Source organism: Lampris incognitus, chromosome 11 (assembly GCF_029633865.1).
Source record: "Lampris incognitus isolate fLamInc1 chromosome 11, fLamInc1.hap2, whole genome shotgun sequence".
Classification (NCBI taxonomy): domain Eukaryota; kingdom Metazoa; phylum Chordata; class Actinopteri; order Lampriformes; family Lampridae; genus Lampris; species Lampris incognitus.
Window position 1 is genome coordinate 11,605,903 of NC_079221.1, and position 17,390 is coordinate 11,623,292.

Consider the following 17,390-nt stretch of genomic DNA (forward strand, 5'->3'; position numbering starts at 1 on the left):
TGTGTGTGTGTGTGTGTGTGTGTGTGTGTGTGTGTGTGTGTGTGTGTGTGTGTGTGTGTGTGTGTGTGTGTGTGTGTGTGTGAAAAGACGGTGAGAGAAAGCGAGAGCAGCAGAACTCACAGCATCTCACTGTGAACATTCTCAACATGGTACATTGTGCCCCCCCCCCAGTTATGTAGTCCTTTTAGTATAGTGTTTTCTAGATTTTTAGCATAGTCCTTTATTTTAACAAAAGTATTTATTTATCCTCCTATTTAGCACGTCTCAGACTGTCTGACTGATTGTGCTGCTGTTTGTCTATATTGCACCATATGATCCAAGGAGGACGTCGTTTCGTCTCTGCTGCGTGCTGTACTGTATAGGACCGAGATGACGGTAAAGCTCTACTTGACTTGACTTGCTAGATTGACCAAGAGGAGGCCAAAGAAATAATTTCCCCGCAGACCAATTTGTACATCTGAGTAAATAACTCAAACAGAGCACGCCAACGAGAAAGTATTCGAATAATTAGCTGAATGAATGCTTTGTAAATGCACGAGGAGAGCCGGTTACTCCGAGGTGTCCGAACTGAAGGCAAATCCCACAGATGTTGACAAGAGTTTTGCAGGTGCTCAATATCTGTCATAAAATGTCATTAATCCTTCCCTGTGGTTATTGGTAAATGGTGAATCTATGCTCCTCACTGTTCAGAATGTAGGCCATCTGCTGTCAGATGTATTGTTAATAACTGTAATCAACAATTACCAACGGGCAGCAACATGACATTCATAAATAAATCTGGCTGTACTCTTTACCAAAGTCTCATTAGCCCCAGAGGACGACTGCTGTAGGATGACGCTATCCTGGTGAAACGGTTAAATATGAGGTGTGGAGACAATTTCAAACACTAATCATCTGACCAGAAATGTTGGAAAAAAAGGCAAACAATGTTGTGACACTTAGAAACAAGTTTCTCTGCCCAGGTTCATACACTCCTCTAAGCTTGTTCGAGTTGTTAAATTAAAGTTCGCTGTGTGCTGCTTTACTATGCTCAACTTCATTCCCTGCAAATTGCCTCCATCATGTTATGTGGACCAAAGTCACTTACAGCAAGGCTCACTTTCCCCACTAATCTTATGAAATCCATCCATCCATCCATTATCCAAACCGCTTATCCTGCTCTCAGGGTCACGGGAATGCTGGAGCCTATCCCAGCAGTCATTGGGCGGCAGGTGGGGAGACACCCTGGACAGGCTGCCAGGCCATCACAGGGCCCCCCCCCCCAACACACACACACAGGGACAATTTAATATAGCCGATTCACCTGACCTGCATGTCTTTGGACCGTGGGAGGAAACCGGAGCACCTGGAGGAAACCCATGCAGACATGGGGAGAACATGCAAACTCCACACAGAGGACAACCTGGGATGACCCCCAAGCTTGAACTACCCCGGGGCTCAAACCCAGGACCTTCTTGCTGTGAGGCGACCGTGCTAACCACTGTGCCACCGTGCCGCAGAATATATTTAAATATAATCTTATGAAATCTCGTAATATAAAGTACTGCAGTGTGGATCTAATGTACCATCTTCCACCATGGGTCAGGCATCTGCAACAGATGCCGAAGATGGGCTGCATATTGGATTATATCTCATTATACGGGAGGGAAGAGGTGTTGCAGAGAGCTGTGTTGGAGGCCGGTGTGGGACAGCCTCGGTGACCTTTGTGCCTGGGGTCCTTAAAGCCCATTCCCACTCTTTAAAACTTAATAATACAGGAATCCTGGTGGTTCATTTAATTGAAGGCATACTGTCATTGCAGGATCCTGTATCCAAATCCTAACTTGGACTTTGGTTTCGTGTCGGCCCTACTGCACCACCAGCCAGCCATCACACACATTTCTGCTAACTGAACAGAACAATGATTGATTTATAAGCTATTATAGAACACTATCTTAACTTGGTGACAGTTATGGGATATTGACGTTGCAGTGTTACAGACTGATATTTATGGAACCTAAGTCACTTGTGTCGCTCATACTGAACGACTACGACTTTTCCCTGCTCGTCTCAGACCCATGCATTTGGTGCCTTCCGCTGCGTATCATCAGTCAAGTTATGGATTTCAAAAGCGTGCTCTCGAATTAAAGGAAGGACAATAAATTTACCAGAGGAATTTTAAAGAACTTTTCCAGCTCTTACGCATAAATACAAACAATTATATAATGAAACACCCAAAAGAGGAATAATAATAAAATTTGCATAGAATTACAGTTGAGTGTTGTCTATTCAGCTTACCAATGCATTATGCCCTGGTATGTTTTTTTTTTGTTTTTTGTTTAGAAATAGAAATCCAGCAAATATTGCACAGTAAAAAACAACTACCTTAATATCAGTTTAAGAAATGCTCAGTCACCGTTTAACCTCATAGGCAAAAGAACTGATCCAGTTGTTGCTTTGGAGAAAGTATTTTACTGTATTTTGTCCAAAATCTCTGACTCAGCTGTTGATTTAATTGTTTTCTACACTTTGGCCCAGGAGAACTTGTCCAACAGATGAGGATCACAGTAATTCCCTCCGAAATATGAGCAAAAGAATTCTTCAGATGCGGTTAAAAATGTCGTAGTCCTTTGTTAGTGTCAACATATGCAAAATTTGGCAAAAGACTAAATCCAGTTGGCTCTTCACAATAATCCGCCGATGAGAGAAAAGGTGTGTGCTGTTGTCCTGAGAGTAGTTTCAGAGATTCCCGTGTTTCTTTGGAGGGACAACAGCATGTTTCACCCATTTCCTAGAGAGGCTGTGATTCAGAACACGTTGCACACAGTAAAGCCCTTCTTGGTGGTGCGTTCAAGAACCCAGTTAGCCTGATGAAAAGGCTCCTTGCACATCCATCAGCCTATTTCCCAGCATAGTGTGCCATGGTGGAGCAATTTCACACAGAGATATCCCAGGACTTAGTCTCCTCTCAGTAAGGCCTGTGAATCCTGCAGGTGAGCTGAGATGAAGCCTTCGCTTTGCTAGTTGAGTTTGGCACTAATTCGTATCCACTGGAGAGCCTGTCTCGTGTACTGGACTGTGTGGGCAATACTACTGTGAAGTGTCAATGGTCCAGACAGAGTGTTTAAGTAGTTGAAAAATTCTGTAAAGAACAAAGATGATGAGATAAAACATCTAACTGCATTGTCAATTTTCTAAAACCCTTTTGTTGCCAAGGATCCTAAAATAGTATACATTTCCAGTCACCCCCAAGATGTACCCAGACACAGTGTGTTGAACCAAATGTTTTGGTGTAACGTGACGCCAAGGAGCAATTGGACCCACTCACCCTTGTTCTCCTTGGCGAGGTTATCTGCCACCTCCCAGTACTCGTAGCTGTACAGGACACTGTTGGTGATGTTGAGGTGGTTTGCTGCCATCTGGTGGATACGCTGGGGGATGCTGATGAGGGAGGCGGCGCTGCCCCCGTGTGACCTCTGGCTGAGAGGCTTGGGGTTGGGAGAGAGGGAAGAGGGGGGAACCTCTTTACCCCTGGAAATGAGAACACACACACACACACACACACACACACACACACACACAGAAAGACAACCTTCAGTCCAATTCAGTGGCAATTATAGGGGAGAGGTCTGATTAGATAAGCACTCATAAATTAACTATGAGCACCCAAAAAGGAGCAAAAATGTATCATGGGGGGGGGGGGGTAATTGAAATGACACATATTGGCATTCCAGTTTTTGATTGTTATGTTGGAGACTATTTTTCATAGCAAAAAGAGCCTCCACCCCCGAATGACGGTGTAACTCACACACTGTTCCAACTCAAATAGGTCAATTAATCATCTAAATCAGATGGGTTAGAACAGAAAGATCAGCTCATGGATAATCGACGAGATGAAGTCAAAGTCGCTGTTTACTTACTTCCCGGAGTCGTTCCAAATGGGGGCTGCGGTAGGCACTTTGGGAGAACTCTGGAATGACACGATAAACAAGACAGACCGAGTCACGCAAATCTCATCCGCCTACAATTTCATTCTAACAAACCGTGTCTGTCTGGTGAAATGAGATGTGTGGTGACCTTTCCCTTATAGTGAAAATGAGGTTGTTTTTTTAAACAGCAAGCAAGCACTTGTTTTTTGCCTGTCTCCGCCTACTGACACACACACTGGATATAAAAAGTCTACACACCCCTGTTTAAATGGCAGGTTTTTGTGACGCAAAAAAAATGAAACTAAGATAAATCATGTCAGAATGTTTTCCACCTTTAATGTAAAATTGCAACCAATAAAATTCAAGTAGAAAAAAAATACAACACTTACAATAACCTGGTTGCATAAGTGTACACATGGCTAAAGTCATACTTTGTTGGAGCACCTTTTGATTTTATTACAGCACTCAGTCTTTTGGGGTAAGAGTCTATCAGCTTGGCACGTCTTGACTCGGCGATATTTTCTCACTCTTGCTTGCAAAAACATCCCACATCCGTCAGATTGTGAGGGCATCTCCTGTGCACAGGCCCCTTCAGGTCACCGTACAGATTTTCTACTGGATTCAGGTCTGGGCTCTGGCTGGGCCTTTCCAAAACGCTGATCTGCTTCTGGTGAAGCTGTTCCTTTGTTGATTTGGATGTGTGCTTTGGGTCATTGTCATGCTGAGAGGTGAAACTCCTCTCCATCTTCAGCTTTCTAGCAGATACCTGAAGGTTTTGCACCAAAATCAACTGGTATTTTGGGACGACTCATGATTCCCTCCACCTTGACTAAAGCCCAGGTTCTGGCTGAAGAACAGCAGCCCCAAAGCCTGATGCCGCTAACCATGCTTGAGCGTGGGTGTGGTGTTCTTCTGGTGATGTGCTGTGTTGTTTTTTTACCAGACATAACTTCTGGAATTATGGCCAAAAAGTTCAACCTTGGTCTCATAAGACCATAACATGGTTTTGGGAGACTGGATGTATCTTTCTGCAAAATGTAGCCGGACACAGATGGGTTTTTTTTCTCCTCCATGTCAGCGTCCGGGTAGCGTAGTGGTCTATTCTGTTGTCTACCAACACGGGATCACCAAATCGAGCCCCGTGTTACCTCAAGCTCGGTCAGGTGTCCCTACAGACACAACTGGCCATGTCTGCGGGAAGGAAGCCAGCTGTGGGTTAAGTGTCCTGGTCGCTGCACTAGCACCTCTTCTGGTTGGTCGGGGTGTCTGTTCGGGGGGAAGGGGTAACTGGGGGGAATAGCATGATCCTCCCACAGTCTACGTCCCCCTGGTTAAACTCCTCACTGTCAGGTGAAAAGAAGCGGCAGAGGGGGTGGAGTAGTGACGGGGACGGCTCAGAAGAATGGCGTAATTGGCAGGATATAACTGGGGAGGGGAAAAAAAAGGGAAAAGGCTTCCGTCTTGTCACCTTACCCCCATAACCTAGACATATGAAGAATACAGGAGATTTTTGTTACATGTAGGGAGCAACCAGGACTTGCCAGAAATTCCTGCAGCTCCTTTAATGTTGCCGTATGGCTCTTGGCAGCCTCGCTGACCAGTTTTCTCCTTGTAAAATAGACCATCACTTTGAGCAGACTGAACTGGAATACCACCCCTCTCTCTCTCTCTCTCTCTCTCTCTCTCTCTCTCGCTCTCTCTCTCTCTGTCAGTATCATTTGCTCTGCCTGGACCATTAACGTATCAGCATGCAGTAAGGTTATGCTTCACCCCTCTTGGCTCAGATCACGGTGGCTCTCGATAGAGGAGGACACTAACCCCAAACGGTGGAAGTCTTGGACAGCCTTTCCCCTTGTTGGATTAAGTTTGAGGACATTACTGTGTGCGTACATCAAAAACAGCCACAAACACACACTTATATTGTATGGAAGAATGACAGTGTGTTGATCACGTGGCAATAAATGAGGACGACTGAGAAATAATGACATTTGGTTTGGTCTTATCGGACACCCTTCAGTAGACTTGGATTTAGTTACCAACCAGTCATAGCAAACAGCACTAGAGCAGCACTACCTGCGCACCCCGTTTGTACACTCGTCTTCTCAATTTTGGAGGGATGTCCTGTTCTTGGTAATGTCACTCTTGTGCCATATTTTCCTCCACTTGTTGATGATTTTCTTCAATGTGTTCCATGGTACGTCCATCCATCCATCCATTATCCAAACCGCTTATCCTGCTCTCAGGGTCGCGAGGATGCTGGAGCCTATGCCAGCAGTCATTGGGCAGCAGGTGGGGAGACACCCTGGACAGACCGCCAGGCCATCACAGGGCCGACACACACACACACACACACACACACACACACACACACACACACACACACACACACACACACACACACACACACACACACACTCAGGGACAATTTAGTACGGCCGATTCACCTGACCTGCATGTCTTTGGACTGTGGGAGGAAACCGGAGCCCCCGGAGGAAACCCACGCAGACATGGGGAGAACATGCAAACTCCACACAGAGGATGACCCGGGACGACCCGCAAGGTTGAACTACCCCCCGGGCTCGAACCCAGGACCTTCTTGCTGTGAGGTGACCATGCTAACCACTGCGCCATCGTGCTACATGGTATATCTAATGCCATGGAAATTCTCTTGTACTCCTCTCCTCATCGATACCTTTCAACAATGAGATCCGGTCATGCTCTGTAAGCTCTCTGTGGACCATGGCTTCTGCAGCTGGACGCAACCAAGAAGATGTCAGGAAAATCCTACAGGAACAGCTGGATTTTATTTGGGGTTAATCACAGTCACTTTAATTGATGGCAGGTGTACTACCATGTGATGGCCTGGCGACCTGTCCAGGGTGTCTCCCTGCCTGCCGCCCAATGACTGCTGGGATAGGCCCCAGCATCCCGCGACCCGGATTCGGATAAGCAGCTTGGATAACGGATGGATGGATGTAGTACTATTTAACACGAGTTTGAATGTGATTGGGTAATTCTGAACACAGCCACACATCCCCAATTATAAAAGGGTGCGCACGCTTATGCAACTGGGTCATTGTAAGTTTGGTAATTTTCTTTTTTTCCCTAAAAGGTTTCTGATTGATTTTCACATAAGGGTGGAAAAATTTCTGACATGATTTATCTTGGTTTCATTTTTTTTTTTTTTTTACATCACAAAAACCTGCCATTTTAACAGGGGTGCGTAGACTTTTCATATCCACCGTATAAAGGATATAAAGGGGTGCAGATGTAGAGGCTGGCAATGGCTAACCTCATTTTACAAATTTCCACGACTTCGATATTTTCAGGACATTTGATCAATTTCGGCATTTTGCAGGTGTTTTCCGTGACATGAAAACTAGTCTATATATTTCCAGGGTTTTTTTTCAGGATGCATGGGAAAACTGGATAGTGTGTTTTCTCCTGATGCAAGAAAAAGCGTCAATTTTCTCCCCAAAAGCAGCCGTGTTATGCACCTTTGTTTATCACGAGGACAACCAGTTATACCGTCCCAGACCCATGCCGACATGACTGCAGCACAAAAAAAGAATAAATCAAGTTACCTTAAAATAGTCTAGCAGTGCTTTGGAGTATTTAAGAGCGTGGTCCTTCTTCAGACGAAACATCTGCCAGTAAAGGAGAGCAAGACACCGGAAACTGTGGACAGATGAGGAGAATCAAAGAAAACACAGGAACCGCAAATCACGCTCAACATGAGGGCTGTTCAGTCAGATGATAGATGGGATATAAACAGAGGAGGTGACATACGCACCACAGAACAGCCAGCTGTTTGTCTTCCTGTCTCGCCCCAGGGCCGGAGTGGCTCTTCAGCCTCATAGCGTACCTGTAGAGACATGAATATTACCCACAGATGCATGTGTGTGTGAGTCTACGCGTGTTTGTGTGTGTGTGTCCATGTCCGCTTGTGCACATCTGTTATTTCCATGAGTCCAACTCACCTGATAAGCTCCACTGTCTCGGAGTACATGGTGTAGGGAGACTTGGCCTCCAGTGGACCATCCTCCATGGCTTTTCCACACTCCATGAAGGAGAGAGCGGCATCCACATAATTCACAGCTTTGCCCAGCTTGTCCACCTGGAAATGGAGGCATCCAGGGGAGGTGAGGACGGGCGGACAAGATGGAGAAGTAGTGAAAGTCGATAATACAACCATATTACAGTCTCACCTCTTTTTTGGGGGAGATTTTTTTTCTCCCTTTTCCTCCCCAATTGTATCTAGCCAATTACTCCACTCTTCCGAGCTGTCCCGGTCACTGCTCCACCCCTTCTGCCGATTCAGGGAGGGCTGCAGACTACCACATGCCTCCTCCGATACATGTGGAGTCGCCAGCCGCTTCTTTCCACCTGACAGTGAGGAGTTTCGCCAGGGGGAGGATCACGCTATTCCCCCCAGTTCCCCCTCCTCCCCGGAACAGGCACCCCGATCCACCAGAGGAGGCGCTAGTGCAGCGACCAGGACACATACCCACATCCGGCTTCCCACCCGCAGACACGGCCAATTGTGTCTGTAGGGATGCTTGACCAAGCCAAAGGTAACACAGGGATTCGAACCGCTGATCCTCGTGTTGGTAGGCAACGGAATAGACCGCCACGCTACCCGGACGCCCCCACAGTCTCACTTATTAATGACAGAGTGCAAGTGTTCAGACACTGAAGGCTCACCATGGCATCTGCACGGTGCTTCATCCGCTTTGCCTCGTGCATGTAGTACTCAGCATGGTGTGGACTGGCGTGTGCGTGAGAGAAAAGAGAGACAGGAACAGTCACAGAGACATTGATTTAAAATGACAGTAAGACATGGAGCATTACATTTACACTTCTGGCAGACGCTTCTATCCAAAGTGACTTACAAGAGAGTCAGCGATTAGCAGATAGATTCGAGTGTTACCGGCGGACATCATGGACGACTATACAGTAATCATGTCACAGCCAAGACATGTCATGTTTCATGCATTTGCAAGAAGCAGGGTGGTAGAATCACAGAACAAAGCAGATTTACACTGACACAAGTCAAAAAACAGGCAGATTATCCCGGCAAGCGCTCGCAAGTAGAAGAGTGCTCAATAGTGAACAAAAATAGTAATGGAGTTTAAGTAAGTATGGGTGCAACAGTACCAGCCAGAGCCAATTCACATTCAACTGTCACCAGAGACCACTTTTTAAGGTAGACTCGGAAGGGGAAAGTTTTTTTTCCATGAGGAAAGTTTTAGGCCTTTCTTGAAGGAAGTAATCAAGTCAGTAGCTCTGATGGAAGTTATGAGTTTGATCTACTATTTTGGGGCCAGGTGAGAAAACTTGACCTAGAGTTTGCCACTTTGAGAGACAGGACAGATGGTGGATCTTACCGGCGGTAGAAAAACAGGACCGGCAGGGGTGTACGTGTTAAAACGGGTTTACAGGTAGGTCTGTGCAGTTCACACCAACAGCAGGATTTTGAGCTTTATGTGGCCAACAACAAGCCAGTGAGGACTAGAGTCCATTTCGATGTGGCAGCAACACGTTCACTCTCATCTAGATCAGAATATATCCGGCCGAATGTAGCCGACTTCTAGACCACACAGTTTAATCAATTATTACAAAATTATGTAAACTTTTTTTGGGGGGGGGATTTCCCCCCCTTTTTCTCCCCAATTGTATCTGGCCAATTACCCCACTCTTCCGAGCTGTCCGGGTCACTGCTCCACCCCTCTCTGCCGATCCGGGGAGGGCTGCAGACTACCACATGCCTCCTCCGATACATGTGGAGTCATCAGCCACTTCTTTTCACCTGACAGTGAGGAGTTTCACCAGGAGGACATAGCATGTGGGAGAATCACACTAATCCCACCCATTACCCCCTCCCCCCGGAACAGGTGCCCCGACCGACCAGAGGAGGCGCTAGTGCAGCGACCAGGACACGTATCAACATCCGGCTTCCCACCCGCAGACACCGCCAATTGTGTCTGTAGGGACGCCCGACGAAGCCGGAGGTAACACAGGGATTCGAACCGGCGATCCCAGTGTTGGTAGGCTACAAAATAGACTGCCACGCCCCCCGGACGCCCCAGAACAATTTTTAATTGCTTTTCTTTTTGTAGTAGCTATTTACATTGACATTTAGACATCTGCTAAACTTTCACTTTTCAACCAGATTCAGTCCTGTGTTAGCCTACATGACACAGCTATGCTACATTTAGCCGAGATGAAAACCAAGCACGTAGCATCATTCTGGATTCTTTGCAGTGGTTGGACTGTGTGGGCTGGGAGACCAGTGATAAGTGCAGTGCAGCAGTCTAACGGCAAGGGAACCAGTTCATCATGGCTGACAGCAGTATGTGTCTGGCCAGGCTCAGTGGCGAGAGGGTCGGGCTGTGTGGTGATGCCCGGTGGGCGGACACGGTGAATCAGATCACTCACGTTTCAGGGTTAGGTACGGTCCCCTTGTGTCCTGCTGGCTGTGTAAGAGAGGGACCCCAGGACTCCGATACCAGCCGAGGCTGCCTTGACTCTTCAACACACTCGACCTCCATCTTGGGCTGCATTTAGAGACCAACGATGCGACTGGATAAACCAAAAATTTTTTACAGGCGATGGAGTTTGAGTGGTGTAAAGTTGTATTTTCTTTTACCTTCACAGCAGAATCTCTGTCCTTGTGGGGATGTGAGTGATGCTGCTCTGAATGCTGTTTTTTGAAGGAGGATTTTGAGGGCTCCGGGACGTCCAACAGAGGCGAGAGAGGTGACAGGGGCGATAGCGGCCTCGTACTGTCCAAGTACTCCTTCAAGTACCTGCAAACACACACACACGAATAACAGATCTTTAAATGAGAGATGTAAATTTTAGAATGCGAATGAGTGCCCAGGAGAGGTTTTTGATTTTTTTAATTTTGAGATACTGTATCGATCCCTGTGGGGAAAATACACTCTGCATTTAACCCATCCATTTCCCCCCAGCCCACAGCAGTGCAACACAAAAGACAAAAACACACATCCCAAATTTCCCAACAACACCACCAAAAACATACAAAACAGAGAGAACAAAGAAAAAAAACCCAACAACAACACACAAACAGTTAACAACACAGTCTACGCAGTACAACACAGGGATGGTGGGGGACACTGGAGCGCCCGGAGAAAACCCACCGCAGACACAGGGAGAACATGCAAACTCCACACAGAGGACGACCTGGGATGACCCCCAAGGTTGGACAACCCCGGGGTTCGAACCCAGGACCTTCTTGCTGTGAGGTGACCGCGCTAACTACTGCGCTGTCATACTGCCCATAGTGTAGAGGAGCATGAAATGAAATGAGCATCATTTCAGATATGTTTCTTGATAAACAGTCACTCAAATTACAAATACCTGTTTAGAAAAGTTCATTTACCCCTTTGTGTGAGGTAAAAATAGTCTGAAGATTTAATGGCCTCTGGCCTAATATAGATAAACCATTTTTTTTGTTTAACTTGCATGAAATAATGAAACATAACCTTAAGAGTTGGCTGATGTAGACTAATAGAAATGCATTCATCAAAATATAACTCTAACCGCATAAAATCTGTGAAGTGTACAAAAAAACAATGTTTGTTTTTATTTAGAACATGTCCCTGTGTGCACATTATGGGCTTTGTCTTGTGTTCATTATTAGCCACGCGGATGAGAAGACTTATTTGGTAACAATGATATCCATCTATTCCATTATCCAAGCTGCTTATCTGAATTTTTGTCGCAGGATGCTGGAGCCTATCCCAGCAGTCATTGGGCGGCAGGCGGGGAGACACCCTGGACAGGCCGCCAGGCCATCACAGGGCCCACACACACACACACACACACACACACACACGCATTCACACCTAGGGACAATTTAGTACAGCCGATTCACCTGACCTACATGTCTTTAGACTGTGGGAGGAAACCGGAGCACCTGGAGGAAACCCACGCAGACACGGGGAGAACATGCAAACTCCACACAGAGGATGACCCGGGATGACCCCCAAGGTTGGACTACCCCAGGACCTGAACCCAGGACCTTCTTGCTGTGAGGCGATCGCGCTAACCACTGCGCCATCTTAACAATGATATCCATCATTCCATTATCCAAACCAGTTAGCCTGCTCTCAGGGTTGCGGGGATGCTGAAGCCTATCCCAGCCATCGTTGGGCGGCAGGCGGGGAGACACCCTGGACAGGCCACCAGGCCACCACTGATTTAATTCATTTGACTTCATCAACATGCTTACAAATCAATTTAGATTCATGTGTCTATTATTCCGGACAATTTATTTATTTATTTATTTATGCCCCCCCCCTCCCCCCAATTGTATCCGGCCAATTACCCCACTCTTTTGAGCCATCCTGGTCTCTGCTCCACCCCCTTTGCCGATCCGGGGAAGGCTGCAGACTACCACATGTCTCCTCCGATTACATGTGGAGTCACCAGCCGCTTCTTTTCACCTGAAAGTAAGGAGTTTCACCAGGGGGATGTAGCACATGGGAGGATCACGCTATTCCCCCCAGTTCCCCCTCCCCGCTGAACAGGCGCCCCGACCGACCAGAGAAGGCGCTAGTGCAGCGACCAGGACACATACCCAGGTCCGGCTTCCCACCCGCAGATACGGCCAATTATGTCTGTAGGGATGCCTGACCAAGCCGGAGGTAACACAGGGATTCGAACCGGCGATCCCCATGTTGGTAGGCAACGGAATAGACTGCCACGCTACCCGGACGCCCATTCGTGGTCACTTCTAATGACCGGTGAACATACCTGTGCATGTACATGTACATGAGTGTGTATGTGAGATGTGACCTTACCCACTGTGGATGGCTTCAGTGTCGACTTGGGACAGAGGTTTGTGAGCTGAAGACTCCATCTGGCCTGAGTGGTCATTCACATGACCCCTCTTACTTTCTCTGGATGACACACCGTTTTCAGGCTACACAAACACACACACACACACACACACACACACACACACACTTGGAGTGACTATACTGACTCTTTCTGGCCCACGCATTAAATCTTGCATAGATAAGTTGCACATATCACATTTGAAAAAAAGAGGAGAGTGCGACTGCAATCACATTGGATGCGTTTTAACACGAGGCATGCCATATTATTTTCAAAAAAATATTTTTTTTACAACATCCCTGATCTGACCACAATGGACACATGGCAGTGAGAGACATCTTGCCATTGGTAGGTAGCCACAAGTTAGCTGTCAATCACTTGTGTACCAGCGTAAGAATAAGTGAAATAGCTTACACAAACCTTCCCATTCAACTTATCATTACTTCTTACTGTTAGACAACTTATTCCTTTTTACTGTTTATACTAATTATTTCTCTAAAACATGCAGATGCAGAGGGCACATGCTTTAGCTGTTTCTCCTCCATCCTTATCGTAAACAGTTAATTTGAGAAGGCCCACCCCTACAACCCTCCAGTTGGACAGCAGAGAAAAAGCAGCAGTGACAGAGGGTGTTTTCTGAACATTTTTCACCTTCGGGTACTCAGGGCGTTTCTTCAAAAACGCAAGGTGCGCCACACAGATAACCTGAAAGCTCTATCCAGATAACCGGACAGATAATGCATTGAACCCATGGAAGAAGAAAAAAGAAAAAAAAATCAGAAAAAGGTGCCTCTCGCTGCCAAAAAAACCCGTTAGATAAAAAACATGTCCAATGTGATCACAGCCTACGCCCGCCTGCTACCTTGCGTTTCCTTTTGCCGTCTCGTTCCACCGACTCCGACCTACAAAGGTGTCTCATGGCCTCTCTCTGCGGGGCCTTGGATGGTGAAGAGGAGAGGGAAGAGGAGGGATGCTTATCAGCAGTCGCTGTGGTGGTGTCAGGGACTCTTTTGAGCAGGCAGAGATCTATCTGCACCACCAGATTCCTGAGTCCTCGCTGAGAGGAGGCTGTGGCCTGATCGCTCCGCCCAAATGGGACCAACGTGTAGAGTTTCTGTCTCGTCTCACTCTTTTGTCCGTCACCTGAATGACCTGCGGTTGACCCTCTGGGATAGACTGCCTCCGGTCTGTTGTCTTTGGGTCTGCCCGGGCCCAGTGGTCTGCTCTTGTTGATGGACCTCTTCTGAGATGTGGAATCTGCCGCAACTTTGCTGATGTTGACCTGATAGTCAGACTCCGACTCTGGCCCGGAGGATGAGGAGGAGGAGTGGATAACAGGAGTGGGTGAATATGATGGCAGAGATGCAAGTTCTGCTGGTGACGCGCTCTCCTCCTTACTCCTCTTCCTCTTTTTCGTCCTCCCCTGATGGCGTTCGTCTCTCTGCGGGTACTGTCGCTCGGTGTTGGTGTGAGGTCTCTGTTTGGGCTGAATGGGCTGCCATTCGCCTCTCTGCTGCTCCCTCCTCCTCCTCCTCTCCTGCTCTCTCTCTCTGTCTTCTCTCTTTCTCTGCTTCTCTTTCTCTCTTCCCTCCTCCTCTTCCTCTGAACTCTGGATCCAAGGCCGTCTCAGTAGCTGCTCCTCCGCCAGTCTCCTGTCTTCTTTCCTCTGCTGTTTCTGCCTGTGTTTGTCCTCTTTTCGCTCTCGCTGTCTCTCCTCTGTCTGCCTTAGGCCAACTTCCTGCTCCTTGGATGGGAGCTTCTTCTTCGTGGGTTTACTGTGAGAGACCTGGGTCAGACCTGGGACCTGCCGAGACTTTGCTTTCGGTTTCCTGCTCGGGCTGGATCTGCCGCTGAGCCTGGCAGCAGTGGCCGCGGCAGCCTTAGATGTTGACTGGGAATGAGAACTGGGACCAGATTTGCTGCTGGTTTCTCGTGTAAAGGCTGCAGCAGGTAAGTTTTTAGTTCTTGTGGGGCTGGTTTTTGAACTTGGCTGAAGTTTGGGCCTGAGGTTCGGGTCGGAGCTGTGGTTGGATCTGCTATCCTGAGTCTGGTCAAATTTGGAGGCGTGTTTGGCTTTGACAGCTGCAGCGAGGTGAAGTTTAGGACTTCGATGAGAATTCGGCTTTGGCTTGGCTTTGTGATTTTGACTCTGGTGAGGATTTAAAGGTGTTACGGCCTGGTGTTTGACCTTTGAACTTCCTTGGCTTTGGTCTTGGTCTGGCGTGGGTTTAGATTTAGGCCTGTGTTGAGGAGCTGGCAGGGGACAGTGGCTATTTCTCGGCTTGCTCTTAGCATCAGTGATGGGCACAGGTGGATTCCATGGCCTAACTTTAGTCCGAGGGGGGCTGGTAGTTAAACTGGGCTGTGTCTGACTCTGTTTCCACAGACTTTGAACCTGAGAGTAGTGATGAGGGCTGGAAGGAGGAAGGCTGGGACTGGGGCTTTTCGGGGGATGTCCGTCTATGGGGCTAGGGCTCCGGCTGACTCCTTGGCTCCCATGTGGGCTGGGACAAACACTTAGAACTGGACTGGGGATGGGACTATGCTTTGGACAAGGACTAGGACTCAGACAGGTGCTGGGGAATGGGCTCGGGCAGAAGCTGTAATCTGGACTAGCTAGAGGACTGCTCTTGTGGCTGTAATTGAACTGCGGGCTGGGAATGGGACTTTGGCTTGGGCTGTATACTTGGTTGTTGTCCCAGGACCTTGCTGGAGATGGTGCTCTGTTGCTTTGTGGAGACGGCACACGTCCTGGAATGCTCTGAGTGTGCTCTCTGGGTTCCTGCTCACTGCTGGCAGATTTTTTCCGGGTCTTTTTAAGCCATTTATCCAGCTGCCACTGGGTGGGTGAGTGGTGATCTGTCTGGAAAGGCGTAAAGAAAGAGAGGCATGAATGATGAATGACAGATGTATGTAAAACACAGCATATGATTAAATATAAATTACTACAGCCTAACAAATTATCCTCACCCAGCAAAGAAATCAAGGAGGGTTGTTGTCATAGTGCGGGAAGCAAAGTTGAATTAGAGCCAGCAATATACGACACACCACAAATAACTCCTGACCTCTGTGCAGTATTGGCACATTCCACTACAACCATCTATAAATCACTAGTGTTATAAGAAACACACGTAAGAACCACTTTCTTGACAAACTGTACATTTTATAAGCTTGTCAAATGACACATCTAGTTTCTGACTACAGTCTACACAGCCGTGTTTTTGATAGGTAACCTGAAAACATTACAGTTTGCAGTAAAACTTGATTCAATACTCACTATGCCGCCTCACTCTTGGTCAAGTATCCACATCTGTGCTGACAGTGATTCAGAAATCCTCCCAATTACTGCAAATGAGTCATTCACCATTTGCTTGACCACTTGCTTATTAACCAAGAGCATAAAAAGAACACTGGAGAGGTTTTTTACTCAAATAATACTCACTGCTAGAGAGCAAACTCTCTCCGTCCCTCTCTTTTTCTCTCTCCTGGCTAACCAGAGCTAAATTAAACCTCTTCTCCTCAAGTCAAACAGTGACCCCCCCGCCTCCTCACATCCCTCTCCCTCTTTCCAGAGAAGACACTACATCTCTTGTACACTCACTTTTCCCCCCCTTCCCACCCCTCCCCTTTTCTCTCGCTCTCTTTCTCCCTCCCTCCTCCTCCTCCATACCTGGAACTCTGAAGCTGCTGCCTCCAAAAGGCCAACCCCCACCCCTTCTTCCAGAAGACACTCAAACACTCCACGTAGATGAAAAACACATGGCACACCCCCCACAACCCCCCCCCAAAAAAAATCCATAGGGGCCCGATATAGTGAATGTTCAGTAATACGGCCAGCTGTGTCACACAGGGCCCTCCATTCATAAAACAGAGGTCCCAACCCCACCATCCCACTCTCTCAGCAGTAACCCATATGTCCAAAAACTAGGCCATACCGTTACACTTCGCGCGTGTCTGGACGAGAGTACCGAGCCAATTAAGGCTGGCAGCGTCTCATTCAAAATGAGTTTACATATGGAGCAGCTCTCGATCGGCCGGGTGCTGTTGTTGTTTTGAAAGCGGGTGAGGCTAATTGCTGATGAATTGTGAGCAGGCGCCATGACTTCCACCTCCCGTGGGCTTTCGTCTTTAATACTCGGCTTGTTGACATGACACCCAGCCTCTAATTCCTGAAGCAACTAACCCCCTCCCCACCTCCACCTCACCCCATTCCTTCTGTGCTCCCCTCCAAAATGTACGCATTCCTGACTGCTATGTTCCTCCCCCACTTGCTTTTAACTGTCTCTGTGTCACACCCTACAGATAGAGTTAATCCAAAAACACAACAGAGAGACAGACAAAGAGACATAGGCCCTGTTTACATCTGGCATTAACATGCGTCTTGGGTGATCCGACCACAAGTGGACAGCTCTAAGTACATTGGTTCACACCTGGAATTGGACTGTGTCTCCACATGCGTATCGAGTGACCACTTGTGATCAGATCTCACTTCCCCGAAAATAAACATGTACATCGTTTCTGTTTACAAAGACCAAATGCGTTGTTGTTTTTAACCGGCGGGAGGCAGCAATATACTTCCCGTATAGTCTGCTGGAAATTAAAAGAAGAAGAAAAGGG

The 17,390-nt window shown here is 47.5% G+C and overlaps 1 protein-coding gene across 1 annotated transcript in view; it reads right to left on the minus strand.

Annotated features, from left to right (window-relative positions):
- Positions 1-1,728: 1,728 nt before the first annotated feature.
- The window catches only part of aff3 (AF4/FMR2 family, member 3), a 33,532-nt gene continuing 17,870 nt past the window's right edge, over positions 1,729-17,390 (minus strand). The window contains exons 9-19 of the mRNA XM_056289877.1: positions 13,636-15,636; positions 12,737-12,858; positions 10,558-10,717; positions 10,347-10,465; positions 8,613-8,676; positions 7,889-8,025; positions 7,702-7,773; positions 7,493-7,586; positions 3,900-3,949; positions 3,308-3,510; positions 1,729-3,121 (exon numbers count right to left, since the gene is read on the minus strand). Coding sequence (XP_056145852.1) covers positions 3,000-3,121; positions 3,308-3,510; positions 3,900-3,949; positions 7,493-7,586; positions 7,702-7,773; positions 7,889-8,025; positions 8,613-8,676; positions 10,347-10,465; positions 10,558-10,717; positions 12,737-12,858; positions 13,636-15,636 — 3,144 coding nt within the window. The 3' untranslated portion in view covers positions 1,729-2,999. The remainder of the gene's footprint in view (positions 3,122-3,307; positions 3,511-3,899; positions 3,950-7,492; positions 7,587-7,701; positions 7,774-7,888; positions 8,026-8,612; positions 8,677-10,346; positions 10,466-10,557; positions 10,718-12,736; positions 12,859-13,635; positions 15,637-17,390) is intronic.